Below are 24874 nucleotides of genomic sequence, written 5' to 3'. Positions count from 1 at the left end.
GCCACTTTTACAGCGTGTTAAGAGGGCAAGAGCGAGGCTGTGCTGATCACGGGCCAGTGTTGAACAAGCTGCCCCTGTCCAAAACACAGCCAGAGGCAGTGAAAGTGGGGCCTCTGCCAGCCTTGGGGCTCAAGACTCACTGTGTGGGGAGGAGAGGAAGAAAGGAGCTGGAAATACACCAGGAAGATTAATAAGGGGACAGAGGAGCTGGTTTACACGCCCAGTGTGCAGCCAGGAGAGTCCCAACTGATGCCACTGGCTCCATGGGACCAAGATGAGCCCTGGTGATGCATGTGTCCTCGTATAGCACAGCCACCTCCTGCCCTGCGTCTGCCAGGACAGAAAGCATTCGGCTGCCAAAAAGGTGCTGTGTCCCCACAGCATGGACGGAGCAGATGCTTCTGGGCAGTGCGAGAGGGAGAGACCCGCTCTGAGAGCTGCGAGGGCTGCAGCTGCAGGCGTGACCAGGCCCTTGGGGCACAGAGGAGCTCAAGAAATCTTCTTTCTCTCTGCTGGGAAGGGAGGGAGAGGAGATCCCCACCCAGGCCTGGCCACGGCCACCGGCCAGCAGCCCTCCCTAGCCAGCTTTGGGAGGGAGGACAGCCCAGGCTGCCTTTGCCTGGGCGTAGGGAGAGCCAGGAGGAGTCACAGGGCCCAGCTCTGTGTTTACGAAGGACAAGGTCCGCATCCCCTCCACCATCAGAGATGAGAGGGAGGAGCACTTTCCTCCCTTTGCCCTTTCAATTTTAGGATGAAAATGTCCTAGTATGGGTTTGCTAATGAATCAGTGCCAAAATTTCCCCTGCTGCTGAGCCATCTCCAGCCCGGGGCTCCGGCTGCAGGCCCTGGCACAGTCCCACCCTGCCCAGAACGACTCAGCACCTAATGGCCTTTGAGCAAGCAGCTCTGGAGCAGCGACACCGGGGCACTGCTGGGGCACTGCGGGGAAGCGCAGGGCTTTGTGACACCTCAGAGGTTTCAGACGTCCCGACCCAAAAGCCTTGAGCAACCTTTTCCAGCCACTTGGGACCTCGGACTGACACCGACACGTGGAACACATCTGGCCCCAATGACCAACATCGCCTGGCACTTCCTCCCCGCCACGCCAGAAAACAGCCTGCGCCCTGCAGCTACACCCGCTGGGATTCACCAGATCTCACAGGTTTTTGGAGCCTGAGAGGTCGTGTAAGAAGTCCTTCCCTTTCCACCTTTGGCATTGTGCTTGTGGTTTCTTGAACGTTTCAGTCCATTTACATTCACGTTACAGAGGCTCTAACCTCCTTTTCTCCCTCTTCTGTCTCTGCTTTCATACATCTGCCCATTCCGGACCACAGATCTGACTGAAAAATTAAGCCAGTGAAAAACCAGCAGTCTCTTTTCGGCTGGATCATCTCCCTGAACCATCTCTCATGAGCGCTCTGCCAGCTCCAGTTCAGTGCTGAAACTCAGTCGAATCACAAACCCCTGCTCCTCGCACAAGCACTGTTGCTCTGACATATCACCTGTGAGTCGCTCCTTCCACAACCCCCACAAAAACATAAACAGGCTTTGTCAGCACCCCGATCCTGCCTCGATCTGCCGTTGTCTCAGCCTCGCCTAGCTTTGCTGAATCCCCACATCTACCCAATGTACTGCAAGCTCGGGGTCCTGGCCAGTCATCCCCAAACTGGGGCTGGCAGGATGCCTTGTCTTCAAAAGCAGCCATCCCGCAAAGACCCACTCCCATCACTTGGCAGCAAACCTACCCCCATCTGCAGCCCCTGCAAAATTGAGAAACCCTCACTCCCTCTTCCAAATAAACATCTTGGATTCAAGATCCAGCTGGCCTGTGTGATCTCAGAGCTTTCTCCCTGCAGGGGTGAAACACAGCCAGCCTCTTCCGCCCTTCCTCTCATTGCAGACTGAGCTGCCTCTCCCCTGCCCAAAGACCTCTGCTCCACCACGGCTCAGCCCTGCCACAGGCAGACATGAGCTCTGAACAACAGCCCCTTCATCTCCCTACCACCCTAATTTCCAATTTCTGCTCCGGAGGGAGCTCAGCTCCAGGATCTGGATGACAAGAAGGTTTTTTTGGGGAACTCGGATACCACCGAGGTGTAGAGCATCTGCACGAGACCACCGAAAAGCGCAAAGGCAACGACCTACAGCCACGTGCCCCATCAGCATCTCCTTTGGTGAGCCAGAGACGAGGGGTCTGCCTGTGCAGGAGGCACACAGTTCCTCTCCAGGCTCAGGCAGCACTAGAGAGAAAACTCTGCTTTGATTTAGAGGCCGTGCTTTTTTGTTTTTGTTTCCCTCCCAACTGCTCTAGTTAAACTTCCAACCGCTCAAGGCTATTTTAATTTGTACTGGTAAGTTAAATCAACACAAACAAGGGCAGAACAGGTTTATATGCACCTCTATTACTGGCTTGCACCAACTACAGTACAGCTAGATTTCTCCAGGCAGCTTTTTCTTCTTTTTTTTTTCCCTAATAAAGATAAGAGGGGACCTTTTTTGTGCACCTCCAACTGACAAATGGAGCCTGAAAGTGAGTTGGGAGTCAAAGCCTTGAGGAAAGTCAAGGTGACTTATGCGCCAATAGGCTGGATTCAAAGAGCTTTGCAAAAATGCAGATCAACTAACAAGATTTATAAAACCTGTTAGGGGTTTAGAGGTTGCTTAATTCTCAAAGGTGCCAATGAAAGTGCCTGACTTGCAGAGGGATGGATGGAGCTTACAGAGGTGGCTATCTGAACCCTTCAATAGAAGAAGACTCAGACCCTCTTGGGAAGGAGGTTTTGACGTGCCGAGGTGTTTACTCTGAGCCCTGGCTCCTCCATTCACTTAAAGAAAAAGAAACCAAGTCCTGCTGCTGCAGGCAACTGTTAGAAACATCTACCGAAAGCCACAGCAGAATCTGCTGCTTCAGCTCGCCAGCGCCAGACACCACCCAGAGGAGTATGAGACTCCACTGGATTGGGCACAAAAGCTGGAGAAAATAAAGAGAAAGGGGGAAAAGGACAGAAAAAAAAAAAAAGAAGAAGGAAAAAAGAGGAGTTTGCACTTCTACAACTCCCAAATGCCCAGTGTTCTGCAGGCTGAAAGCAGCCTGTCAGCACCTGAGGGCAGTCGAGGCTGTGATATACAACGAGCCCGTCAGCCACTCTGCACCCAAGAGGAGCCTGACCACGACCATGACCTGCTGAAAGCCCAAGACCCCTGAGCCACATCCCCACTGAGTTTTCTCTCTCCCCTGTTTTGGTTGGGTCTCTTTTTGCGAGGCGGCTGTTGAGAATCTGAAAGCCCGGATTATAATCTTTATGAATCCCATAGTTAGACCGCGCTGAACAGCAGCCCAGCAATACCAGATGTTCAAACAAAGCTGCCAACCGACAGCTGTCTGCAGCTTGCAGCGTGTTTTTACTTTAAAATGCAAAATGATACCAATCTCTATTAAAAGAGAGACGTTCGGAGCCTTGCGATAGCAGCTGAAGCCACGGATATTGCTCTTTCACGCAGGGTGTGGCGGCAGAAGGAAATATCTCAGAAACTACTGCTTGAGCCACCCTCCCAGCCCCCCCCCCCCAAAATCCTGGCCCCTTTCCTAATGGGAAAGAGACTCACGTTACTGCCTGAGCACCGTGAATGTACCAGTGCGTGTCCAAACAAGCCAGCAAAAAGAAAAATGCAGCATGAACAAACACCGTCTAACGAGGGATGCCAGAACGAATCTGGGCTCTGCACAGCCCACACCTGGCTCTCCCTCGGCCGTGTGGGGAGGAAGCGACCCGGGGGGAGGGTGCAGCGCTGCCTCTCCTCCTGCGCTGCTCACCAAACTGCGGGTGCAAAGCTCCCTTCTGGTAGCCACAGCATCGGCGGTGGAAGCAAGGGATGGAGAGGCATCTTCCAGTGCTCCTGCCCATCTGCCCAGTGCCCTGCCTCAAGTCATTCCCTTGTCCCTCTAGAACACACAGAGACGCTTGTGCAGCGCTGGCCCCACGGCAGGAACTGCCAGGGCCTCCTCTGATACTTGACGTGCAGCAGCTCTGGAACTTGCATCGCTTTGGACCTTTATTTGTCTGGCTGGCTGGGATCAGGCACAAAGCCCTACACCCTGCACCTTTTCCTGCACAGCAGCAGCTGGGGAAGGCAAGAGCCGGAGCTCAGCCTCACTCTCCTTCCCTCCGCAAACACGAGCCACCCGCACTCACCGCATTTTGGGGGCGGCAAGTCAACACGCTGGGCACGGCACAGCACTGCTGGCCTGAGGGAATCACACAAAGAGGGCTCTGACTTAGTCAAACGTTGACGTCCCAAATTCTCCCCCAGCCGTGATCACAGGAAATCTTTGGGACCGGTCCCAAGGCTGCCTCATTGTGCTCTGACCAGCAACAGCATGAATGAATCACGCTCCTCAACGTGACACCCAGCTCCCAGCAACGTACTCAGGCACCAAAATATTTACGTTGCAAACAAGTAAGAATAGGGCCGGATCCCTTCCCGAGCCTGGTGACGTAAAAAGGCCAACCTGGGCAAGCAGGCAGCGGCAGGGTAAGGCAGCAGGCAGCAGAGCCCAGGCGGCGAGCACGGAGAGCCGGAGGCAGCGCGCTGCGGCCGCGGCTCGGCAGCCGGGTGACACGCGAGGGAGCATGCTGGGACCTGTAGTTTCCAGCCAGGCAGCTGCAAAACGCTATCCACTAGTAAACACGCCTCGAATTAAAGAGATGCGAGGCCCCAAGCTCCTGGCCAGGCGCCAGCTGCGACTTCTCCTTGGCAGGCACTTGGCCAATTCCCATGTGTTGCATTTGCCCCTTTCCAGGGAGCAGCCAAGGGCCCACACCCCACAAACCCACTCACAGCCGGGCTGCTCCCTGCCCTCAAAGAAGCATCGTGTCAACAAGACGCTCCCAGAGCTCGGGTGCAGCCCTGGGCTGCAGGAGATGTCAGTCCTGCTCCTGCCTTGCAGTGAGCTCCTCCGCTTCTGCTCTGTGCCACTGGGCCACTGACCCTGGAGCAAGACCCTGCAGTTGGCACTGCCCGAGCTCCAGCTATATAGAGCCCAACACTGCATCCCCAGAGAGGTCAAATAAAGATGTCAGCGGGGCAACCAGAGTGGCAAGCAGCAAGAAGCAACGCACTGGCCTGGTGCTTTCAGGCAGAGTAACATACAGAGGGAAAGATCTGTGAGCCACCAGCCTGGGGCCAACGGCCTCCCCACAGCACCCCAGCCGAGCACACAGCCTCCTCCGGAGCACAGCCACCCCGTGCTCCAGCAAGGCCAGGACCGTGGGCAGCCCTTGGGGAGCGTGGCACCCCTCTCCTTGCCCGCTCACCCTCCCTGCTGCAGAGGAAATCGCTGATGTCAGGAGGCATCACTTCACACAAAGGCCAGGCTTCCTGGTGGGGAAGGGGTGGGGGAGTGGGGAGGAAGGGGAAGAGGAGCCCAGGGCAAAGGCAACCAGCACCTCCAGCTCCCAACGCATGCACGGGAGGGGCAGCGGCAGGAGACAGCCCGGCCCCTTCTCCTTTAATCGTCCTTGCACGGGGGAAACACAGACAACATCCTATTTCCCACCACCCTTCACAGGAGCCCCAGCGAGGCCCTGCCCTGTGGAGCTGCAGCAGGGCCCACGTCCCTTTAAGGATGTACAGGAAAAAAAGGACTCCAGCTTAATTTGCTCCTGCAGATAAATGAAATATCTCCTCCAGCCTGTCCAAGCCGTGGCTGCTGCTGACCAGGGGCAGCACAGCTCCAGCCGAGCGCAGGGGCACAGTTTCTGCCCCACACCCACCCTGGAGAAAAGCCACCTCTCTGACAAGCTTGAATACCAGTGCCCCCCAAAGCAGGAGCAATCACACACCCCACCTGTGTCCAGCCCTCATTTCCTAAACTCCCCTTCCCAAAGCTCCTCTTTACAGCACACAGGACACTGTGGTACACACAGCATTGCTGTGACCTCCTGCTTCAGCCTCTCCTCCCCTCCTCTGCCTCCTGCAGCCCCAGCTCATCCCCCAGCCACAAAAGCGGCTGGCGGCCAGCACCGGGCTGCATCCCTTTTGTCTTCACCTCAGCCACTCCAAGGGCTGGAGAGCTGCATGGGGACTGGTGAAGAGAGGCTGCCCATAGAGGATCTGTGGGACCAGGTCGGTGTTGATTGAGAGGCAAATGCTGACGTTGCAGGGGCAGCCTGGGAAGGTGGGTTTTGGACATGGGCACAGCCAGGGAATAAGCATAAAGGAGCAAACCCTGCTGCTGTCCTTCAACATGCTGACTTCTGCTCCTAGGAGAGGGCCTGTCATTGGTTTTTAATCTCGCCCCATTACGGGCGAGTCTTTGACATTATTGATCTCAGGCCCCTGAAGTATCATTTATCTTCCAGGTTTGACTCGGTGATCGGAGCTTGACAGCTCAGACCCTGGCTGGCTCCATCCTCCCAGGGAGCCAGGGGAACGGCTCTGCTCAACCCCAGTCCTGCTGATTCATGTGAGCTGCATTTGAGGCTGTTTCCATCCCCAGATGAGGTGACTTTTGCCAGATGCCCTCTCCCCACACAACATTTCATCTCCTGACTGAAAGACCCAACTCTTCGGGTCTCCAGCAGACCAGTAGTACTCGATCAAGCCTGGCAGTCCAAGGTGCCTCCAGCTTCCTCTGCTTCCCCCTTTCAGTTTCATTATCCTCTTGTGAAGGGGACGCAGGATGTGCTGAGAGGCGAGACACAGGGCAGGCAGCACCGGCGAGCAGGGTACAGCCAGAGAAGCCATTTCTAGCCGTGACCACACTGCCATTTTCTAGAGCAGAAGGACCAACAACACTGACAGTTCATCCCCTGACAAGTCTGCACCCACAAAGAAACCTGGCTGCTGCAGTTCTGTGGGGGCTTCTTACCTGCTGGCTAGCACAGCCTCATCACAACACCAGGTTAGGATTTCTACTTGGCCTTCAAAACGTTAACGCCTGCTCCCTCCGCTGAGCAGAACGAGAGACAGTCTCCACACACGGGTGCAAAGCAGCCATCAGGGCTGGGATTCAGGACATACAGGATTGCTGCCCCACACATTTCCACTCCCCTGGTCTCCTCTGTCTTCTACCCAAGCTGACAGACGTTCCCAGTCCCCATCTTTCATGAGGTTCTTCCTCAAACGTCTGTGTCTACAGTTACCGGGTGCAGCATGTGCATGAAGGTTGCCTTCTTGCCTGCCTGCTGTCTCCCTGTCTCTCTCTCCTGCAAAGCTGGGCTTTGCGTTTTGGGAAGCAGGAACATTTCCTGAGGAAGGCTCCAGTGGGCAGTTTTAACCCATAGTGGGAGGTTTAGCTTTTGTTCATTGCCTCAGTATCATTTATTAGATTGCTGCAAAAGCACTTTGATAAATGGAGATTAGTACCATGTATGTTCACAGATGCCAGCAGTAGACAGGAGCCAGCCTTGAGGAGGACTAGGGAAGAAAGCACCTGGGTGGTGGCAGTTAGCAGGGTCCTTCTTTGGCAAGGTACCACCACCAGCAAAGAAAGCTCATGTCTCCAGGATTGCTTCCCCACGCTGTCACCAACTTCCTGACTCCCTAGCAGGTTCCCCACACCGTCGCTTCTCTCTACTTAACACCCCAACTTCCCTACCGAGATTTTGGGTTGTTGCAGAGATTCAGTTGACCTTTTTCTCCCCTGTTGTCTGTAAAATGCAACAAAATCCTTGGCTCGAGGACAAGCTGTGGTTTTTACCTGCTGGGCTCACACTCTTGGGAGATGTGTTTGGCAAGGGGTGGTCTTCGCATGACACAAGGCATTATTTCCAGTCCCCTGCCTGGATGCCCTGTCACGTGGGATGCCAGTAGGCAGAGGCAGCAAAATAACCCCAAAACATACTCCCATTCTCTCCCGGGGGGAGATCCCATCCCCTTCCCCTAAAACCAAACCTCCTCTGAGCCAAACAGGGACCACAGGCCTCAGTCACAATGGTGGAGAGCTCTGGTTATTCCCTCCTGGATCCAGCCATCCCCAGCACTAAGCACAATACCCAAGGGAAGGGGGAGCACAGATCCCCCCCATCCCCAAAGCGTCTGCGAGAGGGACAGAGACCCGGCAGCACATTTATTCCGCTCCATCCATTTGAGAGGCACGCTTCAAGGGGCTTTTTGCCGTCAGAGGCGGGTGCACCAGGACAGGAGGAGAACAAAGGGAGGCACCGGCACCCCCAGCCCTTTGTCTGAGCGCAGAGGAGTTCACCTGCAGGGAAAAGCAGCTCCCACCGCAGAGCCGGCAGCTCCGCGCGCAGTTGGATGGGGAGAGGGATGTGCGTGTCCCCCCCACCCCCCAGCAGCAAGAGCATAATGAGCAGAAGGACACGATCATGTTACCCTCTCTCCCCTTGCCACACGCACAAGCTTGTTACAGCACACACGCCAAACCCCCCACCCCCCGACTTTCTAACAACAATCACAACCAGCAATAAAACCCATCACCACAAAAATATCGCCCACCCCCCACCCCGGGCGATCGATCCGTGTCTGCATGTGCCCGAGCACCGAACCGGCAGCGACTGGGAGGGAAGGGGGTGGGAGTAGTAACCAGGGGATGGGGGTTTTAAAGCCATACAATCGCTGGCTCAAATGATGGTTCGGATTAAGCTGTTGTACAGCGAGGGAAAACACTGCCTCCATTAGGGTATGGGGGATTTTCCTTCCCTTTCTCCAAAGCTCCAAAGGATGAAGCTCCCAGGTCACCCAGGCAGGGAGGGGAGAGCTGGGTGATACCGAGCAAACGGGGGATCCCATACGGGGAGGGATGGGTGGAGGGAGGAAAGGGCAGCTGAGCCCTCGCCGAGCCCCGGCTCGTCCGAGCGGCTGTCTGACAGCGTTTACTCATATTTCAGAGAGACACAGCCATCCGGAACGTCACTCCCTGCCAACTGCCTCATCTGGAGCCATCCGCAGCTCGGCTCTTCCCAGCCCCCCACAGCATCCGCACACCAAGGAACTGAGAAAGGACAGGTAGGGGGAAGAGAAGAAACAGAGAAATGAAACTGACTCGTGTTTAATTTTCCTTTCCCACAGCTGTGGAACAGCGTCCCAGCAAGCGGGTGGCTCGCAGCCACGGTACGCAGGCGGCACCGCGGCGCAGGGCACTGCTCCCAGCTGGGAACTTTGCTCATGTTACCATCACAAGTGACTTACAAGACAGAAGAGGGACAAGCACTATCCCCTGGCAAGAGCAGGCTGAAGCTGTCCTTATCAGAAGGGATTCGGGACTGGGAACCTCTCCCCCGAGTTCATCTGGGGGACATATGTAAAAGCTCTTGCGTGCATCCAGAGTCTCCCGCCCTAAAATAACTGTCCCTCCCTCCATATTTGGGAGCAGGCATCTCTTCCATTCCCCAGCGCCCCAGCTGTAGCTCTCCTGGGTAAAGGAGCAGTGGCTGTCTCTATCAGTCCTTCTTCCATGGAGGAAAGGGAAGAGCAGGACATCCCTGATCCTGCACGTTCCCCACTGGTCCCCCAGTACACGCCTCATCTTCCCTGTCAACGAGCAGAGGTTCGTTGCAGAAACCGGCTACCACCGCCAGCGAGCTCAGCAGCTGCGACTCCTCGGAGCCACCCCCCTTCCTCCAACCACACCAGCATCTCCCGAGCCTACAGGCTGCTGATAAACACAGAAAGTTGACAAAGTCACCAGAACCTAGCCCAGATCTATAGCTTTTTTCTTTTTTTTTTTTTTTTTAAAGAGAAAGAACCAAGCAGACAGGCCAGACCAGATTCTGCCCCGGAGCCTGCGTGGCAAAGCAGAATCTGGCTCCAAGTGTTTATTTATAAATCCCTACATACATGTACATTTGAATTCTGACAGAATTAATTCTGGCATCCAGCTAATTCAAAGCATTCCTCCCCCATCACACTACCGTTGCAGGCCAGCCCAGCACAGAAGCTGATTATAAAATGCTGCACTAGCCAGGCATTTCTGCAAAGGCTTGTGCTATTGAGCATTCAGTCTTTCCTTGCTTGGCTATTTCATTGTTTCGGTGTCGATCCCTCCTCTCTTGCCCTGTGTTTCCTGGTTACTTTTGTCCCTGCTCTGGAAGCACTGCTGCTCTCAGGCCCATTTCAGTGTCACATAGAAAAAAAATCCCCAACAAACCCAAAACAATTACATGAAATTAAAGAGAAGAAAAGAAGAAATTACCACCATGAACCAAGATTTCCAGTAAACAGAGAGGTAATGAGCAAAAAAAAAAATAGGCCAATATGCTGCAAGGCAAGCTGCAGACAGATCTGGGGAGAGAAAACCCACTGCCTCCCTGCAAAGCACAGCTAAGAAATCCCTGTGTGGTCACACGCTGTCCTCTGGAGCAGAGAGGAGAGAGGTCAGGGCAGCCAGCACTCTAAGAGCCTCTTTATTCTTGGGCAGTTGCACGAATCTGATCGCTTGTGCCCTTTGTGAGACATGGAAATCTGCCTTCTCCTCCCACCCCCTTCGCCAGCCCCCACTTCTGCTCCCCCTTGCTCAGATGGGGACAGAGGCAACTCCTTGGCTCCAGAGGCAGAGCAATGGAGAGGCTGCAGACCCCCCTCCAGCAGGACAGGGCTTGGCCAAGCAGTGGGAGAGCCCAAGGGAAGCAGAGGGGAAGGACAGTCCCTGGACTCACGTGTCCCTCTAAGGGCTCCCCCAGGCTCTCATATGCGAGGCACGAGGCCGAGGGGTGGAGGAAGGTCATGCTGCAGCCCTTGTCTTTCCTCCTTCTCCCTCTGTGGCAGGCTCCCGGGCTGGAGGAGAGCAGCACGCTGCACATCTCCCTGCCAGCAGCCACACCAGCCTCACACAACTATCACCGCTGGGATTTGGACTGAACCAAGGGTCTGGGCAAAGTTTATTAATGCCCTCGGCATCAGACAAAGCTGGGCTTATAACCTCCTGGTTCAGAGAGCAGACCAGGCCACCCTCATCTCATGGACTCATTCGAAGCCAGGGCTCCAAGGTGCCAGGGCTGTCTGGCATGGGTGGGCAAGTGTGCCCAGACATCCCCACCTGCAAAGTACAGCCAACCCCTACATACCTCAGGGGTAAGCCTGGGCTACAATTTGTCCCTGTTCCTTGCAAAGCAGCTCAAGATCCTCAGATGGGTGAGCCTCTCTCTCCCTCTCCTCCTTCCATTTTGCTCTTCCCCAGCACCCACCCATCCTGCATTGTCCCCTGTGGGAAGGGAGCATTCTCCACTGCAGTCCCTGTTCTACCCCTCTTCCTTACCACAGCTGTCCCCTCCTCCTTCCCACCCAAACCCACTGGGCTGCCTTCCCACATCCTCCACCTCTGTCACTTCTTGGATTGACTCTACACCGAAGACTTGCAGCTGCAGGTCTAGAACAAGCAACCTGATGGGCTAAGGGTGAGGAAAATGCTCAAGCTTAGCAGGAAAGCAGCAGGGAAAAGCTCTTAATCCAAACCCAAGGGAGACAGGAGATGGTCCCAGTTCATCCAAAGATCAGGGACCGCCAAGACGGCCACTGACACTTGGCCTGCAGACCCAGCTGGGTTTGCAGCAGGGTGGCTCTGCCCTCCTGAGAGCTCTCCAGGGCAGCACAGGCCCCTGTGGGCTGAACTGAAATCCCCTGCTGCCCCTGTCAGGGCTGCACAGCAGAGACTGGCAGATCCATGGTGGGGAAGGCATGAGCTGGCAGGCAAGGCAAGGTGGGTGCTGGGATCGCTGTGCTGCCCAAGGCCCGACAAGTCATTACTCATCACAGCAGCCTGACCAACTGACAGCATTCCAGGGCACAACGATCAGTCACATTTAGTAGCCAAGTGCTGGACTCTGGAGGCTCATGGGCAGGAACTGGGGCATGGGCAAAGGCAGGGAAGGGAGAGACACAGGTTAGGCTGACCTAACTCCTGCACTGTGCTGGCAGTTTAGCTCTGGGGTGCTGGTAGAGGCTCAGATGGAGGGCACAGGGAGAAGCTGCACATCTCCAGCTTCATAGGACCTACTCCAAAAGTCATCTGGGGACCAGGTATGCTCAGAGTGCCACAGGGAATGCCTGCCAGGCACCAGCCCACACCATCTCCAGTCATGAGAGCTAAATTAACGCTCGAGCACTTGGGCACTTTGCGCTCACAATGCCTCCAGTGAGCTGCGTGCCACACTCCTCATAAACAAGTCATCTGGAAAATAAGTAAGCCTGTAAAAATCCAGCCCATCACAAGTTACCAAACCTGTTTCAGAGTAAAACAACTTGCAGCAGCTCATGCTAGGAGTCTGGCAGCAGCGCAGACCCCAGTCTCTCCACCTGCGAGGCTTCCTAGGTCCCCACAAAACATCCCTGGCACAGATGGCAGTGTAGGGATGAGACACGGGACTTCTTTCAAACAGGAAGCTATCTCTGGTTTCAGAGCTGTGTAGCAAAGAAAAGCTGGTGGCATTTCCTCTCTAGAGGCCTAGAGCTTCTGAACCACAGAGGCAATCAGCTGGGGCAGGTAGGAAAAGCACAAGGGCCATCTCTGCACTGGGGCTGGTGGCCAACGCTGGCAAAGGACTGGAGTTTCTACTACAGACTCGGGATTCATCTCTTCCTGTGCTTCCACCAAGTGCTCACCTCTCTTCCTTCTCATACTTTAGAAAGCACCCTAGCTGCCCTTAGCTGGGCTGCTGACAAGAAAGCAAGCCCAAAGACACCAAGCAGATGGACTCAGCGGCCCAGCCCCTGTCCCCCTGGACCTGCTCCACGCTCAGCGCTGCTCCCACACACCTACAGAAGGATCCACAGCATTTTGCCCCAGGGCTCAGCACCACACCACACCTTCTCCCTCCAAAACCTCCAGAGCTCTTTTGAACATGGAAAGATTTTCTCCCCCTTTCCCAGAAATGCACTGCAAGCTAGGTCTGAGGGCAACCTATCTCCATTCCCTGAAATAAAACAGGAGCCAAGCCCTCTTGCACTGGTGGCACCTCCAGCAGAGGATGGGCAGCTGGGACATCCCCACACAAGCTCTAACGTACCCAGCCACAGTCAACTCTCCTCTACATAGCAGCGGAGCAAACACGTTGACACCACTCAACTCCTAACCCTTTCTTTTTCTGCTGCTTTCTGACCTGCGCTTCCACCCCAGCAATGTATTTTTCCCCTTTCTGGATACAAAAAAAAAAAACCCAAACAAATAAGAAGGTGGCAACATGTCAATCTCCTGCTGGGGCAACCTTCAGCCCTGGAAACAGGTTCCCCCATGCCAAGGAGACGGCGGATTCCCCGACACAGGCAGGAGGCACACGGCTCAGGCAGCAAAGATGGAAGAGAAAAATGTTTCCTTTTGAGACCTTGACACAATCAAACCGACAAGAAGCACACACACAAAAAAGGTGGGCTGTTGGCTTTTTTTCTTTCCTCCTCTCTCCTCTTTAAGCACTACAAAAACAGGAAACAAAGGAGAAAACATCTCGGGGTGGGGGGGGGGGGAAGGGGAGGTAAGTGCTTTATACGCCCACGAAAGAAAGATTAACCACATATTTTATTTACTGTTTGTATTGCACCATGGAGTTCAACCAGTTGTGAGCCAGGGCTCTGTGGGTTTGTGCAGCACCTAATGGCGAGCAGATCCATTCCTCCAAACCCACTGGCCGTGAGCCTCTGCTTCCAGTAAGTCTTCTACAGACACCCTCTGTTCTCCTGCAGACCCAACCTCTGGCCTCTTTCACCCAACGTGAGGTCTCTTGCCCCAAATGCCAGCTGAGGAAGCGCTGCTGCTGCCCTTGGGGAGTTCTGAGCTCCTTTTCCCCTTCAAGTTGGGCTGTGACTGGGGGTAAGATGCCCTCGGAGGCAGGTCGGCAGCAGAGACAGAGTAATAAATACTAGAAAGGAAGGTGGGGTTTATGAGGAGGGCGTTTGCAGGCTCCCGGCCCTCCTCTGGGCTCTTGGGGCCACGCCGGGTTGACGTCGTACTCCCCACGCTCCCAAGTCCCCCCCACCAAGGACAGGGCTCTGAGCCTCCCGACTTTGACTCATTACTCAATGAACGGCTTCCCAAACGCGAGCCACACATGGAACAAACCTCTCAGGCTGAGGCCTCCCCCGGACCTCCCAAGCATAGTGTTACTCATCCCCCCCCAGCCCCAGCCCTCCTTGCCCGGGATGCTCGGCGGGCAGCTCACTGCCGTGGGCTGAGCAAGCGGCCAGGAATCCCGGGCCTGGCTCCCCGCCTGAGCACACGCACCCTCACCCCGCAGCCAACGCGGTCGCGTTCCCTCCCGCCTGGCGAGGGGCAGCTTTCACACACAGACCTGGCCACGGCCATGCAGCAACCTGTCAGGTGTTCTTCTTGAGTGCTCTTCCCTACTTCAGATGCTTCATGGAGGAACTGCTTCGACTACAGGAGCCAGGGGCATCCTAGGGGTACGTCGTCCCCGAGCTTTGAGCTATCCTCCATCACCCCAGCCTCCAAGCACCCAACTGAGCCACGTGCCCAGTGGGAAGAGACCAGCTTATCATCACGGAGAAAGGGAATTAAGATAACACGGTGATGGAGGTACCAAGGGATTTGACCAAGGTCACAAAATAACTCTTCATCTCTACGCTAAGCCATCTCACATCTTTGGTGTCTGGCCACTTAGCCTAAAACTTCAAGCCAGGGCCAAAATCCAGCCTGGCTGGTGGTAGCTCTCTGCCAGGTCATTAGCAGCGTGCATCGGCAAGGAGCAGAGAACATCCAGCCGTAACAACGGCAGCAACAACAAAAAGAGAAAGAAAGAAAGAAAAAAAAAAAAAAGAAAGAAAACCCACACAGCAAGAGCGGGAACGGATGAGATCAAAGTGTCCTGGAAAAGGACCTGGAAAAATAGTTTTGGTCCCTGGCTAAGGCTCCCGGGAAATGCACACGCGAGCCCCGTCCCAGCCCCGCGTAGCCCTCCCGGGGTGGCTCCCCACCCTGGCAGAGACAGACCAAAATGACTCCCTATAAATAGAAGCAAGAAAGTGCTTCTCCACAAGCCTGGCTGGGTCTTTCCCCTTCCAGTGCGTGTGGCGGAGCTGCTGGCACCTCCATGGAGGTCTCTGGTTTTCCCCAAAAAAACCTGGAGAGGAAAATAACCTTCCTGTGAGCTCAGGCTGACTCCTCTTGCAAAGAGCTGCCCCCTCCTCCTCCTCCTCCCAGGCCTGGCCATCCAATTGGAAAGTAATTATCCTGCAATTTTTATTTATGACTTTTTTCTTTTAATTGCTAAATGGTGACTCATTTTGGCAACATTAAAATACACAGGAAATCATCCCCATTTTACAGTAATCACCATTCAGTTCATTGTTAAATATTTATTTGGTGGACAAGTGATGAGGCCTCTTTCAAAGGGTCGGAGGGGCAGCCCTGGGAGGGAGAGAAGGTGGTTGGTGGGGTCACGGCAGGGCTGCCCGCAGGGCTGTTAAATGCCCACCGCGAAGCTCAGGGTGGGGAGCCAGGGGTGAAAGCTCCTGCCAGATGGTCTGGCCACGAGCAAAATATAGACTCGCTTTTCCTCGAATCCAGTGCTACGCCCCGTGCTGCTTCAGGAAGGGGGAGGGCAGCCCTGTGGCCCCTCACACAAACCCCATTCTTTGGCCAAACCCCAAGCCCGAATCCCCGCCAGTAAGAAGCTGCGAGTCTGTGAGACGGAGCTGTCCCCGTGCCGAGGGAAAGGGGATGGCGGCCACCGGCCCCGGCGGGAGGTGGTGGGAAGAGCCGGCAGTTTGACATTCACAGGCCTTACAATGGACAGGGTCCACGTCTGAGGCCGCTTTGTCCCCCCGGGAGCCCAGTTTCTGGGTGACTCAACCTCAGACATGGGCATCTCCTCTGCCTTCCCCCGAACAGCTGCACAACCCAGCAAGAACCAGGGAGCTGATCCCTCCAAACCCCCCCGGCCCAGGACCTCAGCCCTTGCACACACAGCCCAGACCTGAGCGGTCACAGGTCCTCGGGCTGGACATCGCCATCAACAGCCTCCCGGCACGGACCCCCCTCCCCAAGGAGCACCCCCCCGGCACCCACGGACTCCGTCACCGCTAGGCTGGGGAGGCCACCTAACATGTCCGCCACGGGGGACCGGGCGGAGGACGAGCAGCACCGGGGTGGGCTGTGCGTAGGCCCTGCACAAACATGAGCCCTTAGGGAAAAAACAGGGCAGGGCAGAGGGAGGCTGGGGACAGCCTCAGCCCCCACAAGCCGCAGGAACCCGCGTCTCCGCCAAGGCCCCACTTACCCTGATCTCATTGCGGCGGATCTCCACGTCGCAGACCGAGTGTCCCTGGTGGGCCCCGCTGTAGTAGCAGCAGAACTGGCAGACGGCCACCTGCTCGGCCTCGCAGTGGTACAGGCGGTAGGCGTTGTGCTGCGGGCAGCTCCAGGCCCGCACGTCGTCCGCTTCCACCAGGAGATGGCCACGGGCCGTGGAAGGCTGCTGCAGGTGGGTCTGGACGTGGGACTGGCAGCACGGAGCCTCACACCTCAAACAGATCTTCTGGGCCGGCAGCGGCGGGCCCCGGCGGCAAAAGACGCAGTGCAAGACGGAGGGGGGCTTCTCCAGGTTGAGGGAGTTGAACTTCTCCACGATGTTGGTGAGCTTCAGGTTCTTCTCCAGGTTGGGCTTCTGGTTGTAGGCCTGGTTGCACTCCGGACACCGCACTAAGCCCGACTCCTTGGCCCACGCCTCCCCGATGCAGCCCCGGCAGAAGTTGTGCTTGCAGGGCAGCTGGACCGGCTCCACGAAGACATGCAGGCAAATGGGGCAGATGAGCTCCTCTTCGAAGCAGTTCTTCCAATTCTCGGCCATCTCTGCCGGCAGCGACGTTTCCCCCCAAGCCGCTTCGGTCAGTCAGTGTGGTCTAGGGGCGGACGGCGGGGTCTGTCCTCCCTGCAACGGGAAGGCTGGGGGTGAACGGCTGGGCTCCCCCCTCCCCGCAGCACGCACCATAAATAACAAACCGCAGCAGATTTTAAACATCGGGGATAAAACACAACCACAGAGCAGCACTCTAGGAATCTCCAGCCAGAAAACGCGACGTCCCCGTCGCTTCGTTAAAAAAAGCAACGCAAACGGTTAAAAAAAACCCACCCCAAACAACGTGACATTGTAGGATTTACAGCCCCAAGCCTGAACCACCCTTAAAAGCCATTTGTTCCTTTTTACCCCAGAAGGTGAATCGAAACTTACCAAAGGTTGAAAAAAATCCATACAAAATCCAGCAGCACGGTCCAAGTTCCATATAAAGCTCCTAAATTTAGCGCTCCGGATCGGATTTTTCTTTTCTTAGGTTTGCAACTGACATTCAATATTTTAAAGGGACTTTTGTCCCCCACCAACCTGGCTAACAGCTGAGAGCACACACTCCCCTCCGTTCGGTGGGGGGGCTTTTTCCCTTCCCCGTATTTCTCCTCCCTCTTCCCCGATGGGAGTTGGGAATCGGAGTCTTTTAAAGGAAACAGATCAAAGGGTTAAGATCCAAAATGGGAAGAGGAGGAAGATTAAAAATAATAATAATAATAGCGATGATGACGATGGCGAAAAAATGAATTCTCTCGGCGGCCCCCGAGATTTGCTTCTAACCCGGCGGAGCGGCAGAGAAAAAAAGGAAGAGGGGAAAAAAAAAAAGACAAGACGGGAAAAAAAAAACCCACAAGAAAAAAAAAAAACCAACCCTCTCTCCTGCTTCGCGATTGCGAGGTCTTGAATGGGAGAGCTCGGTCATTCAGAGCAAAGCCCAGCGCAGCGCAGCCCGCCCAGCCTCCCCCAGCGCTCCGGAGAGGGGATGGGAGAGAGGACGGGCTCTGCCCAGGGGGGATCCGAACCCCGCGGCCTCCGAATCAGCCTGCTCCGACTTCCCACCGGGGCTGGGGGAGGACGGCGTCCGGGGGCGGGGGGGGGGGGGAAGGGGGAGGGGGGTGGTCTGACCTAGCCCGGTCTCATGGCCGGCCGCGGGGACGCAGCAACAATGCGATGGAGCCGGGGAGGTCTCCGGGCACGGGGCCGGGTACCCGAGCCGCCCGCCCAGCGCCTTCCCCGGTCCGGCGAAGGGGCGAGGCGGCGGCGGGCAGCCGGGAGGAGCCGGCCGAAGCGTGTGGCGCCGGGAGAGCCGAGTCAGCTCTCAGCCATTTTGCGCTGCCCTGCTCGAGAACGGAGACCGGAGCCGTGTTAAAAAGAAAAGAAATAATTTAAAAACAGGGGAAAAAAAAGGTTATTGGAAAAAATAAAACCCCTGAAGTCACCGGAACAAAACGGCTCCCGCTGCCTCCCCCGCCCGCCCGGCGGGGCTCTGCGGAGGGGCTGCGGCTGCGGGGCCAGCCGAGCCCAGCCGTCCCGTCCCGGCGGGGCCGCTCAGCACAGCCCCCCGCGGCTGCCCCCGCCGCCGCCGCCGCCTCCAGCCATCTTGGGCTCGCCCTGGGCGCCGACCGCCCGCCGGAGCCCCACGCCCCGGCCTTCCTCCCGCCGCCCCCGGGGAGGCGGCCGCGGCCCGGGGCGGGGGGAGTACGAGCAGGGGGGGAAGGGGGGGGGGGGGGGCGTGGATCCTCGAGCGGATCTCCTGGGGGAGGGAGGAAGTGGGGGGCGGCGCCTGGGGGGCGGCCGAGCTCAGCCCCGGTGCGGAGGGCCGGCGCGGGGGGCGGGCGGGGCGGCCATGGCGGTGGCGGCCGCAGGGGATGGATGGATCGACCGGGGAGAGGGGAAGCGGGGAACGGGACGGACGCGCCCCGGCGCGCCGAGAGGCCGCCCCGCTCGGGAGCCGGCCGGGGGGAGCGAAGCGGAGCGGAGGCGCCGGAGCCGCTGGGTCCCGCCGGGCGCTGCCGCTCCGAGCTGCGCTGCGGCGGCCCCGGCTCCGCCCCCCGGGCCCGCCCCGGCCCCGCGTCACCGGCCCCGCCCCGCGCCTTAAAGCGGCCCCGCGGGCTGTGGGGCCCACCGCGGCGGCCCGGCTGGCCCTGGGGCGCGGTGTGAGCGCCGGCCGCTGCTTCAGCGGGACGCCGGGCTGCCTGGCCACCACGAGCCAGGGTTGCTCAGGGTGCTGGCTCACAGAAAGGAGCCGGTTGCCCTAGAACCAGCTCATGCCTGCGCCACAGCTGGCACCGGGTACCAGCAGTGCTCTCTCTGCTCCCTCCTGGATGCGCTGTTACTTTGCACGGGACTATTTCAGGTGCATCTGCTCCGTGTGCAGCATCACAGCTGTTTGCCCCAGGAGGTCTTTCCAAGCCTGGCAGCCCCAGCCCCTACCGCAGGAGCCCGGGGCACAGAGGTGTCTCTGTTAACAGCTCTCCCACCAAATGTCTCGTGGGACACTGTATGTCCAACTTGTGCCAAATGTGCTGGGCCATGGGGAATAAAGCACGTTGCTGATGTAAATCCATGTGCCATTGGTGAGGAAGGGTCACAAATAGCTTCAAAACAGAGTATTTCAATCAAAAAATGTTCAGGGTGCACAGTCAGGTTTATGGTGTAGAGACACGGGGGCAAAGGCTCAGATGGTGGCCCCAGCCTTGCCCCTGGGTGACACTGCCTGATGGCAATTCGCTTCTTGGAGGGATCTGGCAGGAATTCTCTAACTACAGCCTCAAAGCCACAGACCAAACCACCCAGGCACATTGTCCAGGTCTTTCAGCACTTTCCTTTACAGGAATCCCCTGTGCACAGGTGAGTCCTGCCAAGAGACACTCTGATAAGGAGACAGAGTGATGGGTACCAGTGATCTTCAGGTGGGTTTGGATCTTAATATCCCCCACCCATTTCCCTGCCTTCACCTTTCCCCTCTCACTCAACTGTGCTGAGACATTAGGCAACACCTCTACCCGCTGTCTGCACTATGCCCAGCACATCCCAGTCCCAAAGTGCTGCCCTAGGGCAAATAATAACAAATAATAGCAGTGTTGTACTCCAACACAATGCTGATGGGGCTGCAGCTGGTGTGTAGTGTCCACGCTCACTCGCAACACCTCGCTCACCTCTCATGTCTGGGTGAGGCTCCAACAGCCTCTTTACCAAAATAAAACATATTTCTGGGTCCAGCAGGCTGATCCCTGCCTGCCCAGAAAAGCCCACAAAGCCAGGCCAGCCCGGGACTGGGAGTCACTCTCTATCACTCTTCATCTACCCACGTCCCTCCCCACATACCCACCCAGATGGCGGCTCCTGGGGCTCCAGTGCCAATTCCTGCAAAGGGAGGGGTTTGCCATGTAATCCCTCTGCCAGGCCTCCAAGCTGATCATCTCCTCAGGGGCTGACAAGCCGTGGGGCAGCCGGAGCCGGTGGGAACTGGGCAGGGTGGCACAGGGTGCGTCAGAGCCACTGTCGGCCGGCCGAGCCCTCGCAGAGACAAACCTCTCCTTGAAAAGTCAGCGCAAAACTATTCATGACTCTCATTTCTTTATAAACACAGGCAGTTCTGGGTAGCCCCGGTGACAGCCACCATCCGCACCCCGGGCAGAGCACGGCTCTCCTGCACGGGCCGCTCGGAGCTTCCCCCCCATGCCCTCTGCTGTGGGTGGGCTGGGGAAGCTGGATGGTGTTTGGCAGGGTTTAAAAGTCAAAGGTGGATGGGATGGGGCTGAGCCAAACTGAGAGATGTGTCCCAGTTTCAGCTGGGAACCTCGCTGCCCTGGGACGGGCACTGGCCCTGCTGTCATCACACCCATGCCTGGACGATGCCATATCCCTGCCCAGCCCAGAGAATCCCCCTTGGCAACCCTTCCACAGCCAGCTGTGCAGGAGCTGCCTGTTGGGGGGGGTGTAGGCAGGGAACCCTGCCCACACAGCTTTCAGACAGCCTCCTGCCAGTGCTGGGTGGCTGAAGGTCACAGGCAGGAGCGGGCTGCACAGAGCCTGCCTGCGCTCTGAGCTCCCCTCCACCGGGATCCAACGCCTTATGGGTGCCCCAGCCCATGACAAGGGGCTGCAGAGGTGGTTTTTAGCTGAGTCCTGGTGTGTATCCCTCAGCCACCCAAGCCTCGATTTTCCCAGCCACTTCTTCCCCAGGGAGCAGGGATGTGGCTGCCGGTCCAACAGAGCTGAGGTGTCCTCGTCACTGCGGGCAGGGGATGAAGGGGGCCGTGCCTGGCAGCTGTCATTGAGGACTTGCTTCTCCTTTCCCAGACACACTTGAGCATGTTTAACCAACCCACAGACGTACAGACAGCTCTTTAGGGCTGTGGACCCTACTGAGCTGATAAGAGGGAGGATGTTCGCACACATTTACAGCGTGGTTGCCTGTTCAAGTGACAGCTTCCCTGCCTGCCACCACCCTGTCCCTGGGACATGCCTGGGAGCTTTGATACCCAGCTCCAGGCTTTCCTCAGAAGCCTTGAGCCTCTTGGATCAGTTCTAACTCAAGTAACCAGCCACAGAAAAGCCATCAGTGGACTGGGTTTAAGGATTTTAAGGAACTTGCAGGGTTACAATAGTCTGGTTCACAGCACTAAATCTGTCTGCTTGTGTCCATCCCCTATTCTTGGCTGGGGTGGAGAAGGGAAACAACTCCATGGAGGAGGCACAACACAGGGCTCCCTGTGGCTGATCACTTCCTACCCCAGCCCAGAGCATGCTGCCAAAGAGCACCGCTGGTGCCCAACCATCCCAACCATCCCATGCATGGCCCCAGTGTGGTGTCACACTTCTCCGCCCCACACTGTCACCTGCCTGCTCTGGCATCCTCACAGCCCAGTACCTGCTGCATGTGTGCATTGCACGGTGCATCTGCAGGGGAAACCTCCTGTCCTCTGTGATTGATAAAAAGGGAGCAGGAGCAGGGTGTGCAGCCTGGTCCCCATAGCACACAAAACAGGTTCCCTGCCCCAGGCACCCAAGTAGTGAGATCCAGAGACCTGACACTGGCTGCTGGGATACAGGGCTGGGATGGTGTGCTGGATGCAGGGATGGCAATGCCCTTGTTGGCCCCTCAGGAGAGCTTTGCCCTTATTGAACGAATGCATAACTGAGTTTCCTCTTCCAAAAATGCTGTGCTTCCTCACTTTCTCCCCAAGCCCAACGTGTGGGGCAAAGCAGATATTGAGGGTTGGCCAAGGGAGACTGCATGCAGGGGAGGCGGGGAAGGGTGATGGAGGGGAGCTCTGCTTTGGACTGGGGCAAATCCAGGGTGAGATAACCCTGGTTGAATGGCCAAATCCAGGGCTGCAGAGCCAACCATGGTGATGCTCCAGGGCTCCCCGCCCTAGCCGGCCTTGGGGTGCCAATGGGAGCTGGCAAGTACAGCAGTGGGGCTGGTGGCCATGGGACTGGAGCACAGGGAGGCTGTGGGGCTGGGGCACTGGGAGCCAGGACAGGTCTCTCTGCCTGGTGGGGTTTCTCTCTATGCAAATGCCTGGGAGCAGCTGCCCTGCCAGCGTGACTCATTTCCTGCTCTTGTGTCACATTCTGGTCAGGCCAGTTTGGCAAAGGCTTTCTTCTCTCCCTCCCTTGCTTCTCCTCCTCCTCTCCCCCACTGCCGAGGGCTGGGATGTGCATTCGCTCAGGCCCTGGCAGGATGAGGCAGGATTTTCAGGAAACTGCGTCAAAGCCACAAAACCTCCATATATATTTATATATATAGATATAGATATAAACCCCAAGCAAACAAAAAATGCAGCAACGTTTTCTTTTCCTCCTTGAGCAGGAGGGAGGCTGGTGGCCAGACAGGCTCTTCCCCTCACTGGGGTGGCTGCTTCCCCCGAGACCAGACCCGGCAGAAGAGCTCCTGTCAAAGTTTTCTGAGCAGCCAGGGAGAAAAAAAACTGCAGCTTGGTCTAATTTTACCCTCTGCTGGCAGTCAGTGAGGGCCTGCCAGAGCAGCCCTTAACAGGGGATGGCTGGATGGATGGATGGGTGGGTGGGTGGATGGATGGTGTGAGCATATGAAGGAGCCACCGGCACAGGGGCTCACCCGGCGTTTCTTGTTCCTTGGCAGCACTCCAGGGCAGCCTCACCACTGCACCCAAAAACTTGTACTGGCCAGGGCTAAAAGTGTCTCTTTTGTCTTACTGGAGTCAGGAAGGGAAGTTAGGAAATGCTGGCAGAGCAGGAAGGGAAGTTAGGAAATGCTGGCAGAGCCCAGCATGATGGGGCTCCCACTGTGGGTTGGGGCAAGGGAAGGTGATGCCAGGAGCAAATCCCTCTGGCTGCTCCCATGGCCCTGTCCAAGCTGACCTTTTTGAGGTATTTCCCTCCTGATCTGTGTTGCAGCTGTGAGGCAGCATTTACAGCCTCTTGGGTGGCCGTTCAAGCCCTCCTGTCCTGGAGGTCCTGCTTTACTGGGCCTCTGTCCCCTGGGTGCTGGGTCCCACACACACACCCCTTGCTGCCTGCGAGGCCAGGGCAGAAGGCAGCAGCCCTCTGCACTGAGCCCGTGGCTACTGGTGGCCCCATTACTCCCTTTCAGCAGCCTTTTCCACCAGTGCATCGAGCTCTGGCACAGCATCCTGCACCATAATTGGGCATCTCCCCGGGGATGTAGCTCCTCAGGGCTGCTGGCCCAGCATCAAGCTTGGGGACACGAAGCTGCTGGCCTCAGATTTGATCCTGGCAAGCTGAGGGTGGGAGCAGGGTATGATCCTGCTGTCTCCATTCCCATCTGCAGAGCGGTTCAGCCGCTCTCCTACCAGAAGCCCCCTGTGGTCCTTGCCCAGGCCGAAGTGTAACCTTTGCAGTGCCACTCAGGAGCAATTTCTAAGCCTTCCTCTTCCTTTTCTGCATGCTCTGCAATTAAAGGCGGCTGCAGCCAGATGACCCAGTGCCACATGCATGCTAAAAAGCACCCCCACCAAGTAACTACCAAGCTTTCCTTTGAAGGGCAGAACATCTGCCGTTGCTGCCGTGTCCTGTGCAGCCCCCAAGCCCACAGCCCCTGAGCCCCAGCTCAGTGCAGCACGGGAAAACTGAGGCAGGGTCAGAGCAGGGGCTCACCCCAGAGCCACAGCCCGTGCACCCCCCACTGCCAGGGCTCTCCTTCCTCTCCCAAAGCCCAAAGGTCTGTTTGCCCACAGCAAAGGGAAGAGCACAAGGGTATTGGTGTAAATTAGGTCAGGAAGCATTGCTAATAAACTGTCGCTCCTGGTTGTGTAATGGGAGCAATTATGGGTTTAGGTCTCGTTAAGACATCAGGAAGGAAAATGTGGTCTGTCTGAGGGCAGGAGTGTGATGGCAAACACAAAAGGAGGGTCCTGTTGACACAAGGATTAAGTTGCCTTCAAGTCGGAGGTGCTTCCGTCCCATCCCGGTGCTTGGGCAGCCTGGGGCTTGGAGTGACTCCCATGCAGGGGGATGCATCAGATCACCCAGCAACCAGCCAAAATAAACCCAAGGCTCCCATGAGCAAAGCCCCGATGTGCTGCCAAACCTGGGGTGGGAGCACCCGCACCCCCCCATGGAGGCCCTCGGAGTGAATCTGTCGTGTGCACGCCGCAAAGCAGGGCTGGGGTGCTCGAGGGCCAGGGTTAGTGTTTAACCACCCAAAACACAGCACGGAGGGAGGGGAAATTCTTGAGGCATCTATTAAGATAAAGAGTCGTGCTTTACATTTGGTCCCACTTACAGCTTATAAATGATTACTGCACCTTTTAATAAATGGTTAATCAAGTGTTAGAGTCCAAACAAGTTGATGGGTTGCTTATTACTACGGTTTATAACCTTTTATGAATGCCTTCTGTCGATGTACTTATAAACATCCATACCACGTACCTCTCGTGTCTTGACATGTTGGTCACATCTGTTCAAAGTTTATTAACTCTTGAGCTGCTCGCTAACGGCAGCCGGGGAGGGATCCCACTATTTGCCTGGATTAATCCGTGCAGCTCAGGAAACACACCTGCGTGGGGGGCACTGGCCGAGGGGCAATATGGGCATCCCCCTTCGACCCAGAAAGGATCGAAGCGAGAGGAATGCGGCTGCATCAGAAAGAAGTCGGCAGCGGGGTGTTGCTC

At 56.7% G+C, this 24874-nt stretch overlaps 1 protein-coding gene across 1 annotated transcript in view; it reads right to left on the bottom strand.

Annotated features, from left to right (window-relative positions):
• The window catches only part of TRIM8 (tripartite motif containing 8), a 29644-nt gene extending 11247 nt beyond the window's left edge, over nucleotides 1-18397 (bottom strand). Inside the window, exons 1-2 of the mRNA XM_062001625.1 lie at nucleotides 17139-18397; nucleotides 16188-16838 (exon numbers count right to left, since the gene is read on the bottom strand). Of these exons, the coding sequence (XP_061857609.1) occupies nucleotides 16188-16757 (570 nt within the window). The 5' untranslated portion in view covers nucleotides 16758-16838; nucleotides 17139-18397. The remainder of the gene's footprint in view (nucleotides 1-16187; nucleotides 16839-17138) is intronic.
• Between the last annotated feature and the right edge of the window lie 6477 nt (nucleotides 18398-24874).

This window comes from Colius striatus, chromosome 8 (assembly GCF_028858725.1).
Source record: "Colius striatus isolate bColStr4 chromosome 8, bColStr4.1.hap1, whole genome shotgun sequence".
Taxonomy (NCBI): Eukaryota; Metazoa; Chordata; class Aves; order Coliiformes; family Coliidae; genus Colius; species Colius striatus.
Note: the sequence above shows the minus strand (reverse complement) of the source record. Positions and strands in the feature narration are given on the sequence as shown.